Source organism: Quercus robur, chromosome 2 (assembly GCF_932294415.1).
Source record: "Quercus robur chromosome 2, dhQueRobu3.1, whole genome shotgun sequence".
Taxonomy (NCBI): domain Eukaryota; kingdom Viridiplantae; phylum Streptophyta; class Magnoliopsida; order Fagales; family Fagaceae; genus Quercus; species Quercus robur.
The window spans coordinates 37,071,489-37,098,307 of record NC_065535.1 but is presented as its reverse complement, the minus strand read 5'-3'; the positions used below and the strand labels follow the sequence as shown (position 1 = coordinate 37,098,307).

General features: G+C 35.1%; 3 protein-coding genes across 6 annotated transcripts; all 3 read left to right on the top strand.

The window, feature by feature from the left end:
• The first annotated feature begins 202 nt into the window (after positions 1-202).
• Positions 203-14,167, top strand: LOC126713564 (uncharacterized). Of its 4 annotated transcripts, none has more exons than XM_050413323.1 (15): positions 203-357; positions 516-575; positions 742-862; positions 1,947-2,019; positions 2,580-2,625; positions 3,875-3,985; positions 5,925-6,006; positions 7,782-7,878; positions 10,149-10,209; positions 10,314-10,444; positions 11,556-11,673; positions 12,440-12,563; positions 12,768-12,884; positions 13,010-13,084; positions 13,857-14,167. In XM_050413323.1, exons 1-15 carry the CDS (start codon positions 286-288, stop codon positions 13,898-13,900), a joined length of 1,332 nt encoding a protein of 443 aa, XP_050269280.1. In that variant the 5' UTR covers positions 203-285; the 3' UTR covers positions 13,901-14,167. The 4 variants fall into 4 exon arrangements, with proteins under 4 accessions (XP_050269280.1, XP_050269279.1, XP_050269282.1 ...); XM_050413322.1 differs by lacking the exon at positions 13,857-14,167 and adding an exon at positions 13,211-13,812; XM_050413325.1 differs by lacking the exon at positions 13,857-14,167 and adding an exon at positions 13,211-13,815 and having other exon boundaries at positions 290-357; positions 731-862.
• A 2,430-nt stretch (positions 14,168-16,597) lies between these two features.
• On the top strand, positions 16,598-21,859 carry LOC126713563 (probable F-actin-capping protein subunit beta). Its single transcript, XM_050413321.1, has 8 exons — positions 16,598-16,942; positions 18,672-18,742; positions 19,548-19,661; positions 19,885-19,967; positions 20,046-20,119; positions 20,268-20,387; positions 21,170-21,265; positions 21,494-21,859. Exons 1-8 carry the CDS (start codon positions 16,814-16,816, stop codon positions 21,572-21,574), a joined length of 768 nt encoding a protein of 255 aa, XP_050269278.1. The 5' UTR covers positions 16,598-16,813; the 3' UTR covers positions 21,575-21,859.
• Positions 21,860-23,953: 2,094 nt separating this feature from the next.
• Positions 23,954-26,446, top strand: LOC126713561 (pentatricopeptide repeat-containing protein At1g34160). The gene has a single exon (XM_050413320.1). It carries the CDS (start codon positions 24,095-24,097, stop codon positions 25,826-25,828), a length of 1,734 nt encoding a protein of 577 aa, XP_050269277.1. The 5' UTR covers positions 23,954-24,094; the 3' UTR covers positions 25,829-26,446.
• The last annotated feature ends 373 nt before the right edge of the window (positions 26,447-26,819 follow it).

Genomic DNA, 26,819 nt, shown 5'->3' with positions numbered 1-26,819 from the left:
ATTCAATTACATGGGGTTTGGAAATGTATTGTACAAATTTACATGGGGTTTTACTAATGGTACTTCAAATTTTGATTTCCAACTTTAAGCCCAAATTCATTCTCAATAAAATCCAATTACTTACATAAAATAAATAAATAATTTTTATTTTTATTTTTATTTTATTTTTTATTTTTTTTTTAAGTTCTTACCTCTTCATACTCGCAACTCTTTGTTCCCACAGAGAAAGAGAGAGAGAGAGAGAGAGAGAGAGAGTCCAAAGTCCAAAGCAATTTGGGAGCCACCATGTCGAAGGAAGATAGAGACCTCATCGCTAGTCTGCAATCTCTCGTACACTCTCTTCAACACAGAGTTAAGGTACATACTACTTTTGCTGTATTCAAAGTTTGTCAGAGGCGCTGTTTGGTTATTATGCAAACTACAACTTTTTTTTTTCAATTTTTTTTGTTCTTTGAATTAATAGTGTCTACAAAGTTTATGGCTTTTTAGTTACTAATTTGGAAGCTATAAACCAGGAATTAGAGGCAGAGAATACAATGCTCTCATCTCGACTTTCCAGTTGTCGTTGTCACGAGGTTTGCAATTCTAAACTTCTAATAGTGTTATTTATTTATTTATTTATTTTTTGGTAATATTATGTATTGTTGCTCTTGATTTCAATGTAAAACATTGTTGCACAATTAACAAAAAAAAAACACTGAAAAGAAGAAAAAGATTAATTATGTAGTAGTGATGATGCAGATAGAGGAAGCATGTGACAGAGCTGTTGTAGATAGTAGTAATTGTTTTGATGAGAAAAGAAGGGAGTCAAAAACAGGTGGTAAGAGGAACACAGTCAAGAACTTAGCAGTGAAAATCCCAGGTTTTGTTTCCCACACTCCATTGATCCAATGATGTCCAATACATTGTTTAGCTGTCACTTCGGTTTTTTTTTTTTTTTTTTTTAACAAGCACAAAAATGTGATTGAAAAAGAATTATGTATAACACTTACACAGTTACACCATAAAATTGATAGTTTTTTTTTGCTAAGAAGAAAGAATTTGACATTGATGAATATTAATTATAATTATGAAGTTTTGGTTGTGGATAAAAAACTTAATATGGCCTAGAATGTCTCAGATTGGTGGTTGTTGCCTGCATTTGACATTCCCTTGGGTTTTACATAAATTTTCTTGCTTTAATGTTTTCAACCCATCTATTTTGTGGCTACAAGAACTGCATTAGAATGATTCAGGAAAGTGCACTGACCCCCCCCCCCCCCCCCCCCCCCCCCCCAAAAAAAAAATAGTATCATCATTAAGCACAAATTTTGACATATGGAGAGAGAGAGAGAGAGAGAGAGAGAGTCCTTATTTTTGAGATGAGGTATGATATCTTCATGGTTTATTTGCTTCTTATTGTTCTTATTCATCATCTTTGTGGGTGTCTTATTTTTCAAGGCCAATGTTGGCTTAAGCCCAAGGGATAGCAAAATCAGCTCGGGACCATGCCTCATGAAGCAGAGGTTATTAGATTGAATCTTTCCTTCCCCCTTCCCTTGGGGCCCAAAAACTCACATATCAGGACAAAAATATTGGCTATTTAATATAAAAAATAACTGCAATCTGCATTGGCATAAAGAAAAAAATATGTGCTTCATAGTTTTAATTGCAGAACTAGTTTGTTTGCAGATATGTTGCAGGAAATTCTGTAACTGTTTTTTTCCCTGCTCCTTCTGTTTTTCCTTTTCTTTTAATTATAGTTGTTATTTGTTTTCTTATAAACTGGTTTCAAGTTTTAAGTTTAATGAAATTGTTGTTGTTTATACTGTCCTCTTCTTGTGAAATGTGTCAGTTTGCTGAACACTGGGTGCCTATGTGACAACGTCTGTATCTAAACATTCCAATAAATTATCTTCCTTTAAAAAAAGTCTGTATTTAGATTTACTTATTCACCTCTGGTGCAGGTTATAACACAAGGAACCTGAATCACCATTGCAAGAGATACGTTGCTCTAAAAATTATGTATTTTGGGCAAAGGTAAATTATGTAGCCATTATATTCAGCTTGATACATTTGGAATATATTTTCTGTTGACCAATATTTACTTATATAATTTACAATGACATAATAAGAAAAAGATGGAAAACATAATTTTTTTATCAAAGAAATGTTGATTCTCCTTAATACTGTACAAAACCCTTTGTACAAAATCAATTTACCTTCTAACTAGCCAACACTAGAGGTAAAAGATATTCATAATAACTAATAAGGCTGAGTTTCTCTCTTTCTTTTTGTCTATTTATTCTTTTTTGGGAAACATGCAGTAATCTTATACGTATATTTGAAGGTGTTTTAATAATAACTTAAAAATTTGTATTTTTAAAACAACATTCCGTATCTTTAGGCTCTTACTGTTTAAAGCTTGCAGGCTGCATAAAGACAAGAAGCTTTGGCTTTAACTAAATGATATTCCTCTTTCCTGCAGTGTCCTTCATGGGAATTTTAATCATTATCATAATTATTATGTTAGAAGAGCTCACCCTTTTCATTATGACAGTGGAATACAGATATAAATGACTTAATGTGCTACATGACAGGTTCTATGCTTTTGCTTCAGAGGCGCATATGGAACCAACTATTGAGGTATTATTTGCCTCTCTTTTTTTCTTTTTTTCTTTTTTTAATTTATTCTTTTGATTGTTATTTTTTTCAGAGTTATGAACTAGTGATCCACAAAAGGTATAACTGAAGTATAATCACGCCTTTTCATGCAGGATTTAATTTGTAACTTAAGGGTCTTCTTGTAGCCTGGCTAGTGATAATTGATGACATTTAAATATAAAAAGAATGATAGATATGGTTTACTTAGTGGCTAGGAAGCATGGGCACGGGCACGGGTATGACATGGCAACACAAGCAATTCCTAAAAAATTATAATATGACATGCCTGGTACAACAAGGGTAAGGCATGGATACAACATCCCAAATGAAGTGTCCTTGCTTCCTAGCTTAGTGGTCTCAAGAATGTTAGAACTAATATATATGTTAGGTAACTACCACCAGAACCCATGCAAAAAAATTCAGATTTTAATCACTTCTTCAAACTTTGTGGCAAATATTGGTGGGTCTTGGTGAACGGTAGTGGCTTCTGTAGTTAGCTATTGGGAGAGAGAGAGTTGAAGGAGATGAAGATGGGGGGGAGGGGGGGTGGCTGTGACTGGCCAAGAAGGGGAAATGGGTGAGATGGGAAGGAGAAAAATGGTGACGCATGTTTTTGGGTAAAATTACTAAACTGCTCCCACTATTTTCCCTTAATTTCACATTGAGAGATTGACCCAACCAGGAATTTACATCTATGCCCTTATTCTTTTTGACAAATTCCAAAAGTTCCCACTAAATATCTAAAGGGCCTTATCAAAGTAAAAGTTAGGTGAGTGATTCTCTAATGAGAAAAGAAAATTATTTATTTATTACATAATTAACACATTATCTCCATGGATAATTTATGAAGAATAGTTTTTTACTGGGTATTACCAATTTGAGTACGTTGTTTCATGATAAAAAATTAGTTTCACCCAAAATAATAATCATAATAATAGACAGTGAATCTTATAAATAGTTTATTAGACTGATAAGCACAGGATATCACACTTTTACATTCCGATTTATGGTGACGGTTGTACTTGGTGAATAACTGATCAATATTTCACTTTTTTGGCTCTTTAAATATGATGTTTTAAGGAAACAAGAAAACAATTGCTTAAATTATAGTTGATATAAGGCATATATGGGTCCATAAATTAATTACACTTAATTGCTTACCACATGAACTTCTTTATGTTATCAAACTTTTTTTTTTTTGTTAAGTCATGTTATCAAATTTTTCTTGCAGTCTGAAATTTTCAAAGCTTTTGAGAAAACAAGGCTATTAGTTGGTGACAAGAAGGAGTCACAGTACTCTAGGTGTGGTAGAACAGACAAGGGGGTTTCCTCTGTTGGACAGGTAAGTTGGTGCAAAAAGATTTTTTCTTTATATATTTTTTTCTTTTGATAGAATTTGGGTAGCAAAAATTCTTATAATCATTCAAGTACTTGTGCTTAATATTTTTGATGTTTTGTTGATGGTGCAACCATAGCATGTTTGGATAAGCAATGTCCTTTTTGGAAGCCTAGGTAAAGGCAAAGCCCAAAAATAAGTGTCCATGGTAGTTAACTAGGTTTTTATATTTTATTTTATGTTTTATTCAATTACTTTAGAGTCAAGGGTATTTTAGTAATTCTACTATTGTTGGGTATGGACCATAGTTATGGGCATTGGGATTTATTTTATTAATAAGTGAGTCTTATTTAGTTTATGGGTCTTTGCTTAAGTCTTCTTCTGCCAATCGCTTGACAAAACTTCTCATCCAAGATACTGGTGACTAATGTGGAATTAGAGTCCCAATTTAAGCTTTTTTTTCTCAAGACTACAACCAGTTGTGGTAAGAAGGTGAATTCAATGGAAGTAAAAGTTGTGGTAAAAGGGTGAATTCAATGAAAGTAAAGCTTGAAACATTATCCATTATGAAAGGAACTTTGGATAGGCTGTTAGCCATCATTCTTGGCAAAATTTCTGCTGAAAATCCCCATTGATGAAGGAGACAGTATCTTATGCACCTATCCTATGGAGATGCCTCTCACAAGCATGTGGGTCCCACAAGTGTGGGGCCAACATGCTTGTGAGAGTTGCGCTCAATAGGTTAGGTGTATAAGATAATTTTTCTTGATCAAGACTTCAAATCCTTTTAATCAGGTCCAGTTTCATCCCCTATACTTCCCCTAAGATCAATACATTTTTCTTCTGTAAATTCTTGTGGACCAAGCACTAGCTGGATGCCCCCACACAGTCCAATATTTTGTTCATACATCAAGGAGGTGGCTTTATGGAAGGGAATCAATCTAATCATCCATTATTGGTCTGGTCTCAAGGAGATCCTAGATTGGTTGATGCGGATGGAGTTGTTATACTAGAAGTTAGTGATTTTTATGAGGAGGGCAATCCAAAGGTGTTTTTTGATTGGTTGCATGGTATAGAAAGCTTTTTTAGATGGTATAGCCTTCTTCACAATTTGATAGTTTAGTTGGGGGAGGGGGATGTGAACCTTGGACGTTTTCTTTGGAAACAATAGGAGGTGCTAGTTGAGTTACAAGACTTTTGGTAGTATAGCTTAAGGGAAGAGCGAAAACAATACTAGTGGAAAAATTGCTAATATATTTAATAAATTAGTGATTGTCTCACAAGCTTAAATTGTTAGGAAATAGTGAATTTAATCATTTAACCATAATTCTAACAATTTCCCTCATTTGTGGGCCTAAACTCTCTTTTAATAAGTGGGGCCCAACATGTGGAATTTTTAACATTTTAAATGGGAGGTAGAGTAAAGCTAAGGATCAAAAACTCATGATCTGTTGCACTGATACCATGATAAATTATCGGTTGTTCCAAAAATATAAGTTGTTAGAAAATAGTGAATTTAATTACTGAACCATAATTCTAACATTAGTAAATGTGTTAATATCATCTTTTCATCTTTTGATTTAGTTTATTTTTCTCTTTGAGCATTCATTGGCTTTTGAGCTAAACAAGTTGATGCTTTCTCCTAGGTAAATAACTACTGAATGAATGGCATCTATCATCAGGGTGTTCTTAATAGTTAATTTCTTTGTTATACTTGCTATCATAGTATGTCCTTCAAGCAGTGAAATTTGGTTGTACTGATTTTGTAATTCCCACCAAACTATATAGTGGTTGAGACAACATTTTCAAAAATCGTATCCCTAAACTTTGTAAGATGACATGGCTCATTCTTTTTTATGGGTTATGCTCTTATACTAGTATGCTGTAAATTTGTCCACTTTCTTGTGACATGGATGATTGAGAAGATGGCAACTGCTTGATGCAGGTGATTGCTCTCTTTTTACGATCAAACCTCAAGGGAACTGGTGTGAACAATTCTGGAGATATTGTTTTAGAAGATCAATATGGTCAGCCAAAATATCCTTTTCTATTACTCTAATGTAGAACATTGAGCTTTTGCTGGTTATCAAATATAATTTATTTAAGTTTCAGAATCTCACAATGTTGCTTCTAGTGGATGAAAAAATGCAACCTTAATGTGGTGGAGGTTCGGAATCTTGCTAAATCAAAAAAAAAAAAAATTATAAATAAATAATTGGACCAAATACTTGGTCCCATGGTAGATCTTTTCTATTTATTATTATTATTATTTTTTTTTTATAGAGTCTCAACCTATGGTATTCGTTTCTGATGATTGTGTTCTTATCGTCAGAACATGACACCAATCGATTTTTAGTATAGGCGGGGATCGAATCCCAGATTTTTTATTCAGCCATCAGAGACTTTACTAGTTAAGTTAACTGGAAGCACATGGTAGATCTAAAATACTTCGAATAAGATAATCTTAATTTTTCTTTGTAATATTTATTATCTACCAATTAAATCAATGAACGGCACCATTATTATCATTGAATTATATAAATAAATAATTGTGAGAAGATATTGGATGCTTGAAAAGTTACTACCTGTCACCCCCCTCCCCTACCAATATGATCCTTTACACTATGTTTGGTTTGGGAGGATGAGGAGGGAAAGGAAGAGAAAATAAAATCTTTTCCGATGTTTGGATAGCATGAGAGAAAAGAAAATGAGCTAAATTTGTTAAGAAACCTATCACTTGGGCCCACATTTTTCCCTTCCCCCTTATTCTTTTTCTCTTCTCTTCCATTCCCTTCCCTCAAACCAAACATTGGGTTAGTAAACAACTTTGTCCCCCAATCAGCAAAAATTAAATTAAGAAAAAAAAGAAAAGAAAAAAAAAGAGAGGCTAATGGCCTTTAAGTAAGGTTTTTCTTTTATTCCTATGGTAAGGTAGGTTGTTGGAACGATGTGTTGAAGTTTTCTTTCTCTTAAAGTCTTTATCATAGAATCTTAATAATAGCTAAATGTAAAGATTTAGATTTATTATTATCATTAACTAATGTATTTTGTGCCTGCATTACTTCCTTTTTTTTTTTTTTAAGAGAGAGTTTCAACCTATGGCGTCCACTTCTGATGATAGCTCTTTATCATTAGACCAAGATACCAATCAGTTTTTGGTGTAGGCGCAGATTGAACCCCAGATCTCTTAGTTGCTATACTTTTGACCTTAAATTGTATTCCTCATTGGAAGATTATGGTCTACAAATGATGGCAGACGGTATTCATATATTTAGTTAGATGAGGCTCAGATGAAAATGGTGGCATGAAGCCTTGGTTTAGGCAAGAATCCATGAATGTTGCCTAGTGGTTGAGATTTTAAAGTGTGGCTTTCACTTGTTTATTAATAGTTTAGCCATATTTTAAATTCTTTACTAGCTAGATTATATACAATTTAAAAAATTATCACTAGTCCCAAAACTTAAGCTGTTAGGTTTAGGTAAATTTAATCATTTTACCATTATTTTAAAAAAAATCTCTCGTGTGGCCCAAACTCCCCATCGATAAGTGAGGTCTAATATGTGAAATTTTTAAGTTTAAAGGGAGGTAGGTGGAGACAAGATTTAGGTTCTGGACTACTGTTTTGATACCATGATAAGTTAGTTACCATTTACCACTAGTCCCGGATGTCTAAGTTGATAGGAAATAAATTTGATTGCTTAACTATTATTCTATCACATCTTTTGATATTATGTTCAAACCATATAAATTTATAATAACTATGGTTAGCCTTTCTTTTTCTAATTTTTTATATCTTTCACAGAAGGAGAAATTGATTATGTGAGAGTGCTAAATCGAGCCCTTCCTAATGATATTCGAGTTTTAGGGTGGTGTCCAGTTCCAGTTGGCTTCAGTGCAAGGTTTGTCTACTTTTCTGGAAATTTTCCTTGTTCTCATGGTGAATTTGTATAATGAATTTCCTAGTTTGCAAAAGGAGTTTGTTCTGCTATATGTTGTTCTTCTTTAAAATTGAAATATAGTGAGTAGTACAAAAACCAAAGGGTTGTTTTGGTAGTCTCCCAGTTGATAATAATTTGTCATGCCATTGGTGGGCCATTAAGAATCTTTGAGGATCAGTTCAATCAATAAGAGACCGTTTTGAGCATGATATTTTAAGATGGACATGTTCCAGATGACGATGAAGCGCATGTGACATGTCCCATTGGATATGTGAAATTGGTATGCTTGGAAGGGCTATGGAGTGGGTGCAATATCCAAAAGAGTGGGACATTCTAAATCGTGACTCTTATCTCTAGGGCCCAAGTGACCTCAAAACTTTGTGGGTCGAGGAGATGCTTTGTACTGACCTTAGAGATCTGGATTGAGTCTCATGTCTTTTACTAGGAGGAATCTGGTTTAGGTCTTTTACCTGCTTCCTTGACAACATTAGATCTCTCTTTGGCTTCTGGGTATCGCAGGCAATTTGAATTCTAATTTGAGGCCATATGGCATGTAGTGGATCCCTCAAGTGTTGTAGATGTAGTGAGCCATAATTCGCTTAATGGTGATTGCAAACAAGAGCATGGCACTGGTTTACTCTTGAGAATTCATGTTTTGACAATATCTTAGTGAAAACCATCAATCTGGTGATTAATCAAGATACAAAAGTAAGATGTGTGCTACTTTTAAGTGTTTTTATTTGAAATCACAAAAGCCCTGTTTCCAACATCGTGCATGTACAAAATTTTATTCAAATTGATTCAAAATCCTTCGAGATCATGCAGGAAGATGGGGGATTGCTGTTCAAGTTATAGATCATCGAGAGAGGCAGGGGCTGCATGCGGTCTGTGGTGATGGGGAGGGTTGGATTATTATGGTTGAAATCAACATTGATCGAGTTGTTGGGAAGAAACCCAACCCAACGTTTCACCGGAACAGTAAAAGAGCCAGGGATTGCAATCTTGCACCATTGGTGTAAGACTTTCTGCAGTAACTGAGTTTGGGGAAGGAACCAAATGCGGAATAGTCATCATACCAGAAGGTTGAGATTATTAGGCTTGGAGGTGTTTTTAAAGAGCAGCATTCAATGGATTAATTGGAGATGGCAAAGACCAACCTTTGGAGGCGCCACCAAAAAATATAAACAACTTCCCTTATTTAACTAAGGGAAAAGTTCACGGATGCCCTAAAAGCATTGGTTTAGAAAAAAATTTAGAAATTTTTTATGGGAAAAGAAAAAAACAATTAATTTTTTTGACGGCTTTTTATATTTCTTATAAAAGTGATGTCAAAATTTTTCTAAAATGGTTTATTAACAATTCCCTAAGGGCACCCGTTAATATGACCCTTTAACTAAAACAAGATTCAGGGCCGAGCCTAACACCCAGCCCCAGCCTTAGCCTCACTAGCCAATGTCTCATAGGCTGTATGAAGGCCCTAATTCTGAAAAGCGAGGAGGAAAAGTTGTTGGGAGTGATGCAAGGAGAGGACCTGGAGTTTGTGTGACTTTGGAAGGAGCAGTGCATGGGGCTAACACAGTGTGCGGTTGATGGCGCATAGGCAAGTGGTTTTGGAAAGGAAAAATTTTGCAGAAGCAGAAGCAGAGGTTTCAGGGTTACCAGGAAACATAAGGCAAAGAGGGGTAAAATGACTAAAATTGTGGCAAAGATCTCGGCTCAACTCAAGATACACCAACTCAAATTTTATAAGAAGCCTTCAAATTTCAGTAGATAACAAAGAAAAATGGGCTGTGAAATGATCCACCATGCCTGGCCCACAGGTCATCTAGGTCCCCATTACTCATACTTGGCCTCAGTTAACATACCATAGAGGACACAGGATCCTCCAAGTGCAAGCAGCATTTTGTTTTATCAAATCAACCTGAAGCCCACCTGAAAGTTCCTTTCAGGCCCAAAGCAGTTTAAACAACTAAACCAACCCATTCTACAAGTTGACATTTAACCTAATCTTTCTTTTAACAAAAATTTATTACTAATCAAAAATACAAAGTGAAGATGTTACATTCTTCCTATGCTTCATTCTCTATATAGATTTGCATTCAATTTGCAAAGTATAACCATTGCTTTCTTTACAATTGGCAATGGTTGAGCTGGTGCCTATGTAGTTTCATTTTCCTGGTCTCTATACTGGCCTTCTTTTTGTTAGACTAATCTGTTGCTTTTCTTTGCAGGTTTAGCTGTTTGAGCAGGGAGTATAAATATTTCTTTTGGAGGGAAAACCTGAATCTCTTGGTATGCAAATATATGCCCTTTAGGATTGCAACATGTTGTGGACCCATTATGGTGCTTCGCAAATAACTGAGAAATATTTATCTCTTTGGATCATGTTTGACCAGGATATGGTGAGTGCTGGTAGGAAATTTGTTGGGGAACATGACTTCAGAAATTTTTGTAAAATGGATGCAGTAAATGTGCACAACTACAGGCGGAATGTCACGTCATTCGAAATTTTTCCTTCTGATGTGAGGTTAACATTGGTAGACAAATCTTCCAACCCAATTCTTGTTTAATGTAGTTAGTTAATTCAAATTTTCTTGCCCTTATAGATGAAATTGAGTTCTATTGTGATGGCCTTACAATTGTGCTTGCAAGTAGTACTAACAGTAACATTGTTGAGGCACTAAGAGTAAGGGACAACAATAAAGAATGTAGTCTGTTGCTGGTTTACATTTTTGTTAGATAATTTTTTTTATTGGTATGTTATACACAGATTTTATGGGTTTTGAACTCATGGTCTCACCCTCCCTTTCTTGTGAGAGTAGGAAGTGCCATTTTAGCCATGGCTAATTAGTTTTTGTTTGGATAATAGTTACATGGTAGCTTATTTAATTCTGGGAATTTTAGTTAAAAAATAATAATACATGTGAAATGTACAAAGGAGTGCGTAGCTAACTGCAAGTGATTAAACCGAGGCTTTGTCAGTAGATTTTTAGCAGCTCACCAGTTTTGATTGCACTAATTATTTAAGATAACCAAAATCTAGACACTAATTATGAGCATTCCATGCGAATAACATAGAAAATGGTGTAATTTTCTCTATAATTAGTGATCCAATTTAGAGGTAATGCTAATTTTGCTTCCTTATTGTCATATATATAAAAGTACATGTCCTGGTCTTTTTCCAGGCAAGGCGAAAATATCTTCGCCCTTTCATTTCACTTTTGAGAGTTATCAGGCAGACAGGAAAGTGCATATTTTTACAGTACCTTTTGAGATTTATGTAAGCATGATATGCACACATACATATGTGTGTATTTCTGTTTGATTGATTTATTTTTAATCTGTATCCTAGAGTTTTTTGTTTAAACTCTTGTTGCTAGTACTCATGATATTTATTTTTGAAATTTTCCTTCTAATATGTTGTGTATATTCTTTTTAACCTGAACTATTTACCAATAAAAAAATGTTGTGTATATTATTTTTACCTTAGTTTGGTTATGTAATCATGTCAACATTACACGAAGCAGAAAAATACCATTGAACTTTTCTTTGATAAAAATTGTCGAAGTATTGTTTGTAAAATTCTTACTTATATATATAAAAAATTATTGCTTTTAAAATTTTCTGATTCCCTACAGGTATGATGGCAATCAACTTTGGGCATTTAAAATCAAAGGAACTGCTTTCCTATGGCATCAAGTTCGTTGCATGGTGTCTGTACTGTTGTTGATTGGCCAAGGTCTTGAATCTGCTGATGTACGTACCAAATTTCCCCACAATTTATTGGTTTCCTAAGCTTGTTAGTTTAGTTTAGCTCTTTTAAGCCATTGAATAAATTCAATGGACACAAGAATAGTATGTTACCTGTAACTAATTTTGTTTCTTACATCTAAGATCTTCACAATTGGCATTTTCATAAATCTGAAATGCCACAAATATACTGTGATGATGGCCAACAATAGTTGGCAGATACTCTTGACATTTATCTTTCAAAGCATGCACACACTTCTGTTTTCAATGAGTTGCATCTGTCTCAATGTTAAACTATTCTTCATAATTTTATCCATTAAATACTCAACTTGAGTTGACCTAAATCTCTTAGGTTCTAGTGGATCTCCATTAGGATGAAACACTGTGGATATTGTTCTATATTTATGTACACATGAATGAACTATCCTTATAATGAAACACTCTGTTTGATAATCCAGATAATGGAATTAGCTTGTTGCTGTTTGTTTCTTAAGGTCCACACTGCATGTGTAGTCAATTAGAACAAATGTATAAGTTCATGAATTAATGATCATCATAAGAGATATTGAAAGCTCTTTCGAAGGATGAGACCTGGCTTTTTGCTTACGATCGCCATTTGCAGCATTGATGAATTAAATCTCAATGAATGAAGATGCTTATATTTCTACCTCTTGGAAGTTGTATTTGTTTTAAAACCAGAAAGAAACTCACATTTGCATAAAAATAAAAAAAATAAAAAAAGGAATCTCACTGTAAATACTGAAATTTGTAGGTGATTGATGCATTACTGGATACTGACAGGACAATGAGGAAACCTCAGTACGCCATAGCTCCGGAGCTTCCATTGGTTCTTCACTCTTGTGAATTTGAAAGTCTCAAGTTTATTTGTTCAGCAGGTACTTATAGCACAAAGGATACACATGTTAATTGTGTGAACTTGATTCCTCTTTTAGGAATGGTAGCATATCTTGACCAGTCATGCACTTCTTTCACATCTAATTTCTACTCATTTTTTGGTTATCATGTGCTTGCCGTGTTTGACATTGCTGTTTGCAGTAGTGTTAATTACTTCATAATGTTTGAATTGCTTATTTCCCTAGATGCCAGACAAGCTCTGCATGTGCACTTTGCAAATCAATGCCGCAGTTACCAGCTCCAAGCTGCAATATTTCATGAAGCTCTGCTAAGCTGTTTGCCCATATCAAGTGCTGCTGAAAGTAATATTACTATCTTTTTTGCTGGAACTGTATGACTTCATTACATTACCACCAAGCAATATTGCTGGTTGCAAATATATACTCATGTAAATCTTTTATTGCTGATACTGCCTTCATGTTTTCAGATCAGAGCTCATTAAATAATGGAACATCCAAGAAAAAAGCTTCCTATGTTCGACTCATGTCACGGGCAACTGAACGTAAGTTATAATTTACCATAAGTTATAATTTACCATAAACATTCGCAAAGTGTTTGGCTAAGAAGGGTTCATTTTGATGTGACTGAATGGTTATTACCTGGTTTTTCTCAAAAATGTCATTTTCAGTTACTGGTTGGATATGGCGTAGTGCATTGTTAATAGGAAAAAGGAATAAGCTATGTCTGATTGTGCGATCTCTAGTCTGCTTCTTGATAAGATAATTTGTTCATGGATCTTGGTTGAAATTTGCTTTCAGAGGTTGTCCTAGACTGTCCAGCTAGCAAGACAATCTCATTATCTAGTCATTGAATAATTTTGTATTTAGGATTAGAAGTTAATTAAAACTGGTACACATGTATTATTTATAGGTTAATCCCACAAAACAAAAATAAACAATTGCACTTACAATTTATTTCCCGTACAAAACAATTTCACTCATAACATTTATAATCTGTGTAATTTAAATTATATGCTTTATTTTCTTCTTTTCTATAGAAATGAAATGATACCTTGGTTAAAATTCTATTAGCTTAACTCAAGGGATGCCATGCAATGTGAGAGGCAGCATGTTGAGATTTGAGATACATAATTCTTTGCAACTGTGCCTGAATTCATAATTGTCATAAAAGCGCACAGATATTATATTCAAGAAGCGCAAAAAAGCGCGCAGATATTATATTACTTTGTCTTCAACACTAATCATCAGTAATATTTATATTGACACATGGTAAGGGTTTCTTCTAACTTTTAGTACTGCTTCAACTGGTTGCAGCATCGTATGAAGAGCGAAGGATGAAATTGAACTCCAAAACATAGGATGTATCAAAAACGTTTTGGAAAGTAAAGAAAGTGTACCTACTATTGCTGGTCTTTTTTTTTTTTTTGGGGGCACAACAAGGTTCTTTCTAATTGATTAAAGTTTTTTGAAATGAAACTTGGTAGTTGGCAGCTGATGTCTTTTCAAGAGGTTGTTCTTTTTATTTTGATTTTCTTTTTGAAATATGTTATAAACGTGTTAACAAGAAAAATTCTTTTGTAATATCTATAAGAAGGCAAAGCAAGAAAATCTTTAATTTTCTGTTATATTGGAATCCATACTCCGTGGCGTCAGTATATCAATAGCGCAATTTTTCTACTGTGTGTGGGAATGGCAAAATTGTTCAAGTAAATTCCATTTCCAGGGCTTCATAGGTCATTACCCTACCAAACCCGCCAACATGCCAAATCATTTTATGAATCTTGTCATTGAAACATTCGGTACTTCTGAAGTTGAAAATGGGTAAAAGAAAGAAATAGTAAAACTTAAATTTAGCTCGTTAGAGAAAACAAACTTGGAAGTTTTGTTTCCACCCAAATAACAACCCAAACAAATATAGTGGTCTAATTATTCAGCAAAAATAGGGGAAAAAAGAGTTAATGAAGTCAAGCAGTGAATTGCAAACCAATCTGTAAAACACATAGGAGATCGAACCGTGTATGTGTATGTGCCTAAGCGAGAGGTCGTGGATTCGAATTTGAGAATTAGCCACTGCAAAAATATAAAAAACATATTAAGGGCCTATCGTTCATTTCTCTTGTACCCCGTAAAAGTGGAAACTTTGTAGCATTACAAATATTATTAGCGTAGAGTTCACAGAATCACGGTCAATAGTTTCTCAAAAAAAAAAAAAATGGTTTCTAAAAAAAAAAAAGAATCACGGTCAATATGGGCCTAAAGCCGAAATCATTTTACCCACTATCTGGGCCCGTGAGTGGGTCCTACTAAGCTAACAACCCAGCACAGACAAAAGCTATTTCCCAACTCTTTGCTCCGCTTTTTTCTGTTTGTATTGCCTTCAAATCAACTCTTCTCTTCATTGCCTATCATGCCTTAGGAAAAGTAGAACCAAAAGGTCCCAAAACAACTCATCAGTCATCACTATACTTTCCTGTACAAATGGGTTAAATGAGTATGTGCTAACATGCATCACAACTCATCACTGTTAAATCTATCCAAATAGGGAATTGGTCCAGTGGTTCTTAAGATCTCATGAGATCTATGATATCTTAGATTCAAAAGTCTTAGTTAGAGCCATCCCTAAGGGATATGGCACACAAAAAATTATGCACAAAAAACAAGCAGATTTTCTAAGAGCTTTGGATTGCCAAACAAAAACAAAAAAACAAAAAAAGACCAATTCATTATCTGTTTGCAATGCAAATGATGAGCATGAGGTGCCCCACCATGCACTTAGCCCCCCACACAGGGATTTTGGTAAAAGCAAGCCGCACATTTTATCTTCAATTAGACGTTTGAGGGGAGTAAGACTTGTGTGTTAAAACATGATATGAAGGGTTACCCAAAAAAAAAACCCACGATATGACTGGACTTGTCATTTGCAATATAAATTGTGCTATAAATTTAATAGGTAGAGTCCACATGCAAGATATGAATGATCACATAAATCCATTCACATAAAATGAATGGATGAATTGAATCAAAATCTTTAGTTCAGTAATTGATACAGCACGAGTGAGAGTGACTTTTTTTTTTTTTTTTTTTTTTTTTTTTTTTTTTTAATTTTTATAGAATCAGCGAGAATGACATATAATCTTGTACTCCGGTCTCTAGCCCATTGAAATTTACAGGTGAAGATGCCATTATGAGATTTTGGTAGAAGAATGATGTTTATATTTTGATTGTAGTAGTGTGTGTCCACAAAGTTTTTTTTTTTTTTTTTTTGAATAAATAGACTAAACTTTTTATTCAAACAAAAAACAGAAACTACATCATGGAGAAGGGCTTGTTCTATAGAACAAGAATTCTCTTCCTTCCAAATGGAAAAATCATCAATGCCTAATACATGTTTAGTTAGTAAATGAGCAGGTCTATTACATTGCTTGCAAAGATGTGAGAAATAACTTTATGAGAACCATGACAAGCAGCTTGCATACCATAAATAATCAACACCACTGAGAATGGTGAAGGTGAAGTCAACAAAGTTTTTGGTTAAAGTGAAGATGTCATATATATATATATATATATATATATGTATATGTATATGTGTGTGTGCGCGCGTGCCGTGCCATTAGCCCCAAAGAGCCATTTTAAGGTCGACTCTAGACCATGAGACTACACAATTTCAATCAAATCAATTTCACCATATTTTCAACAATTTTAATACATTACTTTGTTACAAGCTTATGTTACTCGATTTGTCTAATAATTTGATAATTAGAAGAGGAAAAATTTAAAATTTTACCCCTCTATTAAAAATGTAAAATTGAGCTATAAACCTATAATCATAAAGGGTCTTGATATAATCAAGATGGATAATATTCATTTATCACTTCAATACTATTTTTTTGGTCATGTTATTGTTATCAATTTATCAATTTATTAGGTGGACATCTCCCAATAAAGATACAAATGAACAAGTGGTTTATATTTTTGAGGTGAATTTTTTAGAGGGCGGTATTAAATAAGAAATAAGAAATAAGAAATAATAATAAAATAGTAAGGGTGAGGGTGATAATTTGGAAACAGGAAGTGGAGGTTGAGGTAGCTGGGGACAGTGGGTTCCCGCGAGGGAAACTCGGATCAAACAAACAAAGTGAACCTTCTTTTGAGTTTTGAGTTTTGACAAAGGAAGGAAAAAATACATACATACATAAAAATAGAGTCACAGACACAAACACAAACACAAACACACAGAATAATAAGAGAGAGAGAGAGAGAGAGAGAGAGAAATGGAAGCAGCAATGGGATTGATGAGAAGAATACCTCCGAAGCAAACGGAGACAGCACTCTCAGCACTCCTCACCCTTTTGCCCCATCACTCTTCCGATCTCCTCTCTCAAGTTGATCAGCCCCTCCAGGTTTCATCTTTCATTTCCTTTTTTTGCTGCATATTTTATGGATCTCTCTCTCTCTCTCTCTCTCTCTCTCTCTCTCTCTCTCTGTTTTTCGTTAGGGTTTGGTGTAATCTGCCATTTGAATTGGTTCAGATTATTTGGCATTTATCGATTAGTTCTTCAAATTCCTGATTTTTTTTTTTAAAGACTGAATTTTGAGAATATACCATTTTCTATTTGATCTTTTCAAAAGAAAAAAAAAAAAATTACATAGATATATTAGATATAACTAGTTTTTAATTCATACCCAGAAATCCATTTCGTTGACATTTTTTGAAAATGAAAAAAAAAAAAAAAATTATTATTGGGGAGGGTTTGAAAATCCTTTTGTGAATACCTCCAACCACACTTTCTAATAGTTCCTCTATTATGATTATGTATTTCCTTTTCCCGTCAATTTGAAAAGGAGTCCAAACAATTTAGTCACATGCAACCAACTGATAATTTTAGGTTTTTCATAACCAAAATTGGAAAAAGAAAAAAAAAAAAAGAAAAAAAGAAAAGAAAAGAAATGAACCATATTAGTCTGCATAGCTAAATAGTGGAGGGCTTTTCTTTTGTTGGGTCAAAATTAAATTCACTTAACGAAAAAGACTTGTAGGAGATTCATTAAATTGGAAGTTCTATGGCTCTGAAAAATGAGAATATCACAATGTATTGCCCTTTGTCCTCTTATTTTTATTGGTAAGTTACACACGCCCAATGAGTCTTGAACCCACGACTTGACTCTCCACCTCGCTCTTCCAAGGGAAGGAGGTGTTCTTTGAGTTAGAGCTCATTGGCTTGCCTTTTATCATATTTTAATCTTATTTTATATTAATTCTTATTGTGTTGATTGATGATTGATCTCGTCTGTGTGGGTGTGATTTCAAAAAATTTTGAATGTTCCAACATTGCAATAATTACCTTCTTATGATTTTCCTCACTTCTTGTGTTACTTTGCAATTCTCTTTGTATGGTCAAGTATTACCATATAATGATTTTTTTTTTTTTTTTGGGTCACGTACCATATAATGATTTTGCCTCTGGTAATTTAAGCTTCACTTTGTTCCATCTATAAGATTCCACAGACCATGGACAATCTTATTAAGAGTAATCTACCATTGATCAATCAGTGTGTATGTGCATGGCTAACAGTGAATCTTCTATTGCTTCATCGTTCAGTTGCTTGACATTTGTGGTCCTCTGTTTTTCTCAGCATTTTGGGTTAAGTGGATGATGCCACACAGGGTGTTTGATGTCTATTGCTGTTTGAAAGGGTTGTATGGGAAACTTAGGAACAATATCACATGGAATGTAACCCCTATTTGTCTAATGTGGAATAGCCGGACTTTTGAGGGCATGGATAAATATGTTAATGAACTCAAGTTTTGTTTTCTGTGTGTCTTATTAGAATGTTGTACTATTGGGGGTGCGTGGGAACTCTTAAGCTGAGTTTATGTATCACTCAAGCTTCTCGTTGTATTTTTTTTAGGATGCTCTATCATTTGAGCTTTTTGTTATTTATCTTTTTTAATAAGGTTTCTTTTTTAATTTTATAATTAATAAGATTTCTTTCTTACTTATCAATGAAGCAAACAATTATTGGAGCCAGTTTTGTTTTTTGTGGATAAATAATGTATTGCTTTCTCAAATATGAGTATTTTGTAACCTATTGCTTCATTTAAAAAATATTTTTGGACTGACTAAACAGGTTTTATGCGATGTGGATCAAGGGAAGGAGTTTATTTTGTGTGAATACAACAGAGATGCCGACTCCTATAGGTAGATACTCAACTTTTAATGCTTTTGAAAAGTTTTGGTTTAGGTTATAGCATGGTAGATTATTGAGTTTGCCTACTTGGTGAATCTTCTTGCACACTCTTTTGTAGATTAAGACATCTGCCAGTAATTTGTGGACCTGGATACTGAGCTCTTTGGAGTTTGTACTTTAGGAGGGTGTACACTCAGTATACTCAGTGAGCGAAAGAACTGATGTACTTGTTCTTCTGTCTGTAATAAATTAAAATAAAAGATTAAAAAAAAAAAATCATTTACCTATCAAAGAAATTATGGATCTGGATATTTGGTTTGGAGATCATTGCAGCTCCAAGGGCCTTTTTTCATAGCGAAGTCCATTGAAAGGAGTAGCATGGTTTTCAATCAGAGAAGCTCATCATGACTTATAATTTAAATCACTTGTTGCTACCATACTGTTTTTCTATACACAAGTACTTTATGTGGTTCTTATGCACACATTAAGTAATATGATAGATTTATTTGAATAGCCGATGACCCTGCTCAAATGGCACTTCCCCCTCTTACAAGAGTGGGTGGAGGGCGAGGTCATGAATTCAAAACCTACTGGGTGCGTGTGTAACTTACCAATACATTTATTTTTGCATGAAGAGTCATTGATGTATTTTCAACCTTTGGATACATTCATTAATTCTTTGCACCTTTGGATATATTATTATCAGTGTTCCCTCTCACAGTGCATTATCGCTGTGTGTGTTGGGGGAGGAAAAGGACTTTGCTAAAGTGGTGACTGGTGATTTATATTGTTTTCTGTTACTTTATTTCCATGTAGATCACCTTGGTCAAATAAGTACCATCCACCATTAGAGGACGGAACCCTTCCATCACTAGAGTTGAGGAAACTTGAAGTTGAAGCGAATGACATCTTTGCAATTTATCGTGACCAGTGAGGTCCTTTACTTACCTCGTCCTTTAGTTTTTTTTTTTTTTTTTTTTTTTTTTTTTTTTGAATATTAAAACTTATTTCTTTGTAATCTCTCCCCAATTGTCTGATTTTAAATAAAACTAGATTCAGGTTTATCTTCTACACAATTTTTATGAATTTTCTTATTGAACTACTTATCGTGTTCTAAAAACTGTAGTAGTTCGATTAACCAATGATATGGTAGGTACTATGAAGGTGGCATTTCCTCAGTTTATATGTGGGAAGATGATAATGAAGGTTTTGTAGCATGCTTTCTAATAAAGAAAGGTAAGCTTTTTTCCTGAACTGGCAGTCAGCAGACTTTTGTATCTTTTAATGACTTGCTACTATTTTTGAGGGATGAAGATGGCTCAAAGACAGGGCATGGTCGAAGGGGTTATCTGCAGGAGGGAGGATGGGATGCTATACATGTCATTGAGGTAAAGTTTGTTTTCCATGGACTGTAGATTGTAGATGTGGTGGTGTCCATGTAGGATGTCCTTGCAATTTCCCACCATCCTTTTTTTTTTCTTTGTACATATTTCTGTCAGTCTTCCTTCAGTCATACTGCAACTCATTTTTATCTAGGTGGGGCCAGAGGAGGAGGGAGTGGCTCATTACCGGTTAACCAGTACTGTCATGCTATCTTTGACTACGGATAACGAGTCATCAGGCACATTTAGCTTGTCTGGGTCAATCAGACGACAGGTACTTCATACTTGTTTCTGTTTTATACTATGGAGTTTAATATTTTTCCCCATACTTTTTGCATGTTAAAGAATTCATTTGAAGGTCTGGTGAAGCCAAATGAAAGAGAAATTCACCTTTGTGCCTGAGTGAATTTGCAAAGACTGGATGATTAAATTTATGTAGTGTAGTCGAAGTTGAAAAGTGGCCTTATTTGAATGGCTTGAAGTGCACCAAAAAGGTGGTCACCCGAAAGCAAGGCACCAAAATATAAATATAGTTATTATACGCATAATGAATTCAAATCATTGTAACCAAATCATAAAAACTGTTAAATGTGTGCTGCATGAACATAATAGAGAATAATATAGAACATATGAGCATGAAAAGTTTGTAAATTTTGTTGTCTTTGACAATTTCATATTCTTTAGCTGTATTAGGGATGAATTAAGCTAGGCACAGTTTGAATTTTTAATCTTTTAAGCTGGTAGGAGGCTCTACTAATTAATCTAAGAATAGGCTTTATAACAAGTTCATATTAAAAAATATATATAGTTTTTGTTTTTCTTTAAAATACCCACCAGAGAATACCTATCAGAACTAAAAGATTATATGATTGATCTTTTTTCTTTAAAATTCTAGAGAGAGAGAGAGTAGTATTTGTTTTACCTGTGTGTGTCTTGGAATTACTTTTCTTTTCCTGTGTTTTCTTTTTTTTTTTTTTGTGGGGGGGGGGGGGTTGGGGGGGAATTCCATCACTTCTTTTTTCTTCCTAAAATTTCTTTCTTCCTTTTCTTTTTTAGATGGATATGAGCCTCTCAGTTGCAGAGGGTCATCTTTGTAATATGGGAAGGATGATAGAAGAAATGGAGAGTAAGCTGAGGAATTCACTGGATCAGGTATTATGGGTCCTGCTTTTTCATATTTTCAAGTTTTGCTCTGGATATTTCCATACAGATCTATATTTTTTGTGTCGATGGTAATATGTTCAGTTGTGCACTGTGATTGTTAACTGGGGCCTTATGGCCTCTGAATCCTCTTATGGTAGGAAATGCAAGATAATGTCTGGTCATGGAATTACAAGATAGTTTAGTGCGTCATTGAGTTACAAAATTTACATATTGCAGGTATATTTTGGGAAGACGAAAGAGATGGTGTGCACCCTACGACCACCTGCTGAAGTGGTGATGAGACTGCCTGATAGCTGATGTGGGATTCAATGGCATATGAGAAGAGAATTGAAATTCTTTGTATTTTCCAAATTTGCTTGGCAGTGTGTTGTTACTGGCAGATTGTTTGTACTTCATATGTGTTCTATTTATTTGGGGTTGTTAGACATAAAATTTTGTGCAGTATCTGTAAAACTGTGATAGTCTGAAAAGTAAGGTGATGCGTGGTTAAAAGATAGATGCTGGTTAAAAGATAGATGCTCATCGAATCGGAAACTTTTTTGGTGTTCTTTCTATGCTATTCTTTACAAAGTTCTGCTGATATGAATTGTTGTTGTCAACACCTTAAAGGTTGAAAGTTTAGACCTCTCCTTTAGTCTATGTAATATTGTGCATGATGTTTCCAAATTCCTCACTGCCCGTTTTAGACCTCTCCTTTTAAGCATTTTCCCCCTATCAACGTCTGTTTCAAAAAGGATGTAAGGATAATGTGGTTTTTGGTCAAAAAGCTTTCATTGTGTGAAGAAAAACAGAGGGATTACAAGAAAGCATTGTTACTAAGGTTGACCTTGAGAAGGTTTTTGATTAGTTGAGAAAGTGTGAATCTATCATGAATTGTATCACTCTTCCATCATTTCCATCTTTCTAAATGAGGGTAACTTTGAACCGTTCACTTCTACGCTTGATATTTGATCAGGAGACACTTTGTTTCTTTATTTTTCTTACTTTCGTGTATGGAGTATTTACTATTTAGGTCTAAAATCTTTTGAAGCCACTCAAAAAGGCAACTGAAGGCCTCATGTAACGGTCTTTTTTCATCTTTCACCTTTTCTTTGCCGGAGACCTCGTGTCTTCTGCCAAAGCATTGGTTAATGATTGTGGAAGTAGCATTCATAGGGTAATGGAGGATTTTTATGGGTTAATCTGAGTTAACCCAAAGTCTTCTTTTCTACTTAAATTAGTAACTGCGTTATGGTCCAATTATGCCAGACGTTAGGTATTCAGTTTAGGGAATCTCTTGGCTTTCCTATAGTGTGATTTTAGGGAGTATCTTGGCTTTCCTATAGTGTGGTAGTGGTAGACGAATTGCTCATGATTTTGATTTCATTACAGAGAGTCCAAATCAAATTTGCGGGTTTGCAAAATGTACCTCTCCAATTTGCAATTGTGTTTGTAAGAAAGATACAATTTCTCACTTATTACTTTAGTAGGTGAGTTTCTTTGCTTCAAATATGGAGAGAGTACAGACGAAACAAGTTCGGCTTGAAACGTGGGGATTTTTTAGAAAATAACTACAAAACCCGAACAATATCATTAGTTAGGAAATGTTTCAAACTTATTTAATATCTAGCAATTCGAGTTTAGAGGACTCGATTTCTGGGTTTGTTATTTATTATTTTGCTAGCAACTGAGGTGGCCATAATGTCCAGGTAGGCGAGAAATCAAGTCCAATGGACTCGGTTTCTAAGCCTAGAAACCGAGTTCATTGGACTCGATTTCTTTGTATAAAAAAACGGCAACATCAGTTTCATCAGTTCCTGTCTCATCACTCCCATTCCACAACAGCATCAGTTCCCCACAGCAGCAACATCACGTGGGCATAACAGTCCCCCCACAGCAGCATCAGTCCCCAGCCCTCCACGTGTCCGTGGGTCCCAACTGGACCTGTCCCTCCTTGCCGTGGGGTCTCATAGCTTCTCTGTATTGTGAATATATTCTCTATATTCAGAAACTTAGTCTCTATATTCAAAAACTCAGCTCTTCTCTTCAGAAACCTCTATGAAACAACTTTGCTAAACTCACTTGCACTCACAGAACACTCATCTCACACAACACTCTCAAGTAATGTTTTTACAATATTGTGATTATTTGCTAGGTTTTTTTTTAAGAAAAATTTAGAACATATTAGGAAAAGTTTTGTTTTTCTTATTTGTTAGTGTAAATATTGTGATTAATTTTTGAAATTATTAGTGTTTTACCACTATTTGAGAAATATTCAGCAATGTACCACTTTTTTTAAAATTGAGTTTATGAAACTCGACACTTTCACTACCTATTGATATTCACTTATGCATGACTAACACGTGCTTCATGATGAGGTTGAAAAGACATACAGTTGAATACTTTTGTTTTATTTTATTTATTACATCAACTTCACCCAATTAAACCACCAACAAACTGACTGTCAGAGGAAATAAGCATTATACCACTAGGAACTCGAGTTTCATAAACTCGAGTTCTAAGTGGATTTTTCAGGGTACTCGATTTTTGTAAACTCGAGTTCCATGTCAAAATTGAGTTTCGCAAACTCGATTTTAGAATATTTCTCAAACAGTGGTAAAACACTAATAATTTCGAAAATTAATGTATTTGGCTATTTTTGCCTATGTTAATGTCTTTCTTTCTACTAGACGACGGGCTTTTACTTATTAGTTTTTGATTGTAGAATAAGTCGGTGGTGATTCATGCATTTGTATAAACAAATAAGAAGCAAGAGTGCAAAGTTAAAGTTAATGCAATCCAAATCCCAATCCCAGATAAACGTAGCATGGCATTGTCATGGCCTATCTTGACTCTTTGATACAAAAATGCAACTCTCTCACTCTCGCACACATCAAACAACTCCAAGCCCATTTCATAACCAGTGGCCATTTCCAATTCTGCACTTCCCACCGCACCAAACTCCTCGAGCTCTGCTCTATCTCACCCGCCGGTGACCTATCTCACGCCACCCGCATATTCCACCAAATCCAAAACCCATCAACCAATGACTGGAACGCCGTCGTTCGAGGCCTCGCCTCTGGTCCTGAACCCTCCAAAGCCATGTCATGGTACCGAACCATGTCTCGCTATTCTTACAGAGTTGACGCTCTCACTTGTTCCTTTACACTCAAGGCTTGTGCACGTGCGCTAGCTCGTTCTGAGGCTATTCAGATTCATTCTCAAGTTTTGAGATTTGGGTTTGATGCTGATGTTCTTTTGCAGACTACTTTGTTGGATGTGTATGCAAAAGTTGGCGATTTGGATAGTGCGGAGAAGCTGTTTGATGCAATGTCTGTGAGAGATATTGCGTCATGGAATGCTTTGGTTTCTGGGTTGGCTCAAGGAAGCCGACCCAGTGAAGCTATAGCGTTGTTTAAGAGAATGGGGGTGGAGGGTTGGAAGCCTAATGAAGTCACTGTTCTTGGAGCTCTCTCGGCTTGTTCGCAATTGGGTGCTTTGAAAGAAGGCGAAAAGATTCACGGTTATATCATGGAACAGAAGCTGGATATGAATGTTCAAGTTTGTAATGCAGTTATTGATATGTATGGAAAATGCGGGTTTGCTGATAAAGCATATAGGGTGTTTGAGAATATGGGTGGTAGGAAGAGTCTTGTTACTTGGAACACCATGATTATGGCGTTTGGTATGCATGGTGATGGAGCTAAGGCACTTGAGCTTTTTGAGCAAATGGGTATAACTGGAGTACACCGGGATGCAGTATCATATCTTGCTGTTCTGTGTGCGTGCAACCATGCGGGTTTAGTGGAAGATGGGGTGAGGTTGTTTGATTCAATGGTGGGGTCCGGGGTAAGACCTAATGTTAAGCATTATGGCAGTGTGGTTGATTTGTTGGGTCGAGCTGGGAGGCTCAAAGAGGCCTATGATATTATAAACTATATGCCTATGTTTCCTGATGTGGTTCTTTGGCAGAGTTTGCTTGGTGCCTGCAAGACTTATGGCAATGTGGAAATGGCTGAATTTGCATCAAGGAAGCTACTGGAGATGGGGTCTAAGAGTTGTGGAGATTTTGTGTTGTTGTCAAATGTTTATGCAGCTCGTGAGAGATGGAATGATGTGGGTAGGGTGAGGGAAGCCATGAAGAGTAGAGATGTGAAGAAGATACCAGGATTTAGCTACATTGAAGTGGATGGTGTCATACATAAATTTATAAATGGTGACCAGAGCCACGCAAATTGGTGTGAGATTTATGCGAAGCTAGATGAGATAAAGTTCCAGGTTAAAGCCTATGGGTATGTGGCTGAGACTAACTTTGTGTTGCATGATATAGGACAGGAGGAGAAGGAGAATGCATTGTGTTATCACAGTGAGAAGTTGGCTGTGGCTTTTGGTTTGATTAGCACAAGTGAGGGTACCCCAATTCAAGTAATTAAGAACCTTCGGATATGTGGGGACTGTCATGCTGTGATCAAAATTATATCGAAGATTTATGATAGGGAAATCATTGTGCGAGATCGAGCTCGATTTCACAGATTTAAAGAAGGTCTGTGTTCTTGCAGAGACTATTGGTGACCTTGATCTATTCAGAAATTGAACCAGTGATTTGCTAGGGCGCAAGGGTGGCATTTCATCAATTTAAATCAGTGAAAAATTGGTGATGAAGGTTCTGTAAACTGATTTTCTGATACAAAAGTTGAGCATTTTACTTAAACCAGCAGCTGGCAGACACAAAATCTTATCTCATAAACTGATGTTATAATTTTTGACAATGAACATAGTTCAAGAGAGGTTAGGGTCGAAGGTATCATCTGCATGCAGGAGGGAGGTTGGTCTGCTCTACATGTTTGGAAAAACTCTATCTGAAATGGACTTCAGTGTGTAGACTTGCAAACAGTCTGCTACGGCATGGTTGAGAATATGGCTGCTATTTGGCAAATTAGCTTTAGCTGAACTTGCACCTCCTCCCTTATAAGCTCTAAGTGCAGGATAAGAATGTGGGTTCAAGACCCATTGAATGCATGTGTAACTTACCAATTAAAGAAATGACAAAATTTAATTACAAAATTAGTTGTAGCCTTAGGCTACAACCTTACACAATATTTTTTTATTGAAAGTGAATTTTGATAATTTTGTAACTAAACTTTGTCCTTGAAGAAAATTGATGTTATTTGATTATGAAGCTCTTTTTTATTTTTATTATTATTATTATTAAAATTTCATTGATTAAAGGCAAGCATCTCATGCATATTGGACCGAGAATAAGACCAGAAGCGTTCACCCACTCAAATAGAGATTTGGGGAACAAAAGCTTCAGAACTAGACAAGATTTCTTACATTTTTTTTTGTTTAAAGTTGTCTCCTACAAGTTAAAAGTGTCAGATGTAACTCCAATTTATATAGAAATAGAGAATAGCCAGCATGTGTTTTAACAACCCATTATGTAAGTCACGCAGAATTTTGTGCTAGTCTTGTAAGTTTTTACATGCTTTTCCATTTCCATTTGCTTACATTGATGCTTCATCTCTATAAACCCTAGCAAACACAATCGAAAGGTATGCAGTTG

Excerpts from the sequence above, each read along its gene's own strand:
- LOC126713564 (XM_050413322.1), top strand. The coding sequence starts at position 286 with ATGTCGAAGGAAGATAGAGACCTCATCGCTAGTCTGCAATCTCTCGTA. Across the intron at positions 863-1,946 it reads CTTAGCAGTGAAAATCCCAG|GTTATAACACAAGGAACCTG; the intron begins GTTTTGTTTCCC and ends CCTCTGGTGCAG. Across the intron at positions 2,626-3,874 it reads ATATGGAACCAACTATTGAG|TCTGAAATTTTCAAAGCTTT; the intron begins GTATTATTTGCC and ends TTTTTCTTGCAG.
- LOC126713563 (XM_050413321.1), top strand. The coding sequence starts at position 16,814 with ATGGAAGCAGCAATGGGATTGATGAGAAGAATACCTCCGAAGCAAACG. Across the intron at positions 16,943-18,671 it reads AAGTTGATCAGCCCCTCCAG|GTTTTATGCGATGTGGATCA; the intron begins GTTTCATCTTTC and ends CTGACTAAACAG. Across the intron at positions 19,968-20,045 it reads ATGCTTTCTAATAAAGAAAG|ATGGCTCAAAGACAGGGCAT; the intron begins GTAAGCTTTTTT and ends TGAGGGATGAAG.
- LOC126713561 (XM_050413320.1), top strand. The coding sequence starts at position 24,095 with ATGGCCTATCTTGACTCTTTGATACAAAAATGCAACTCTCTCACTCTC.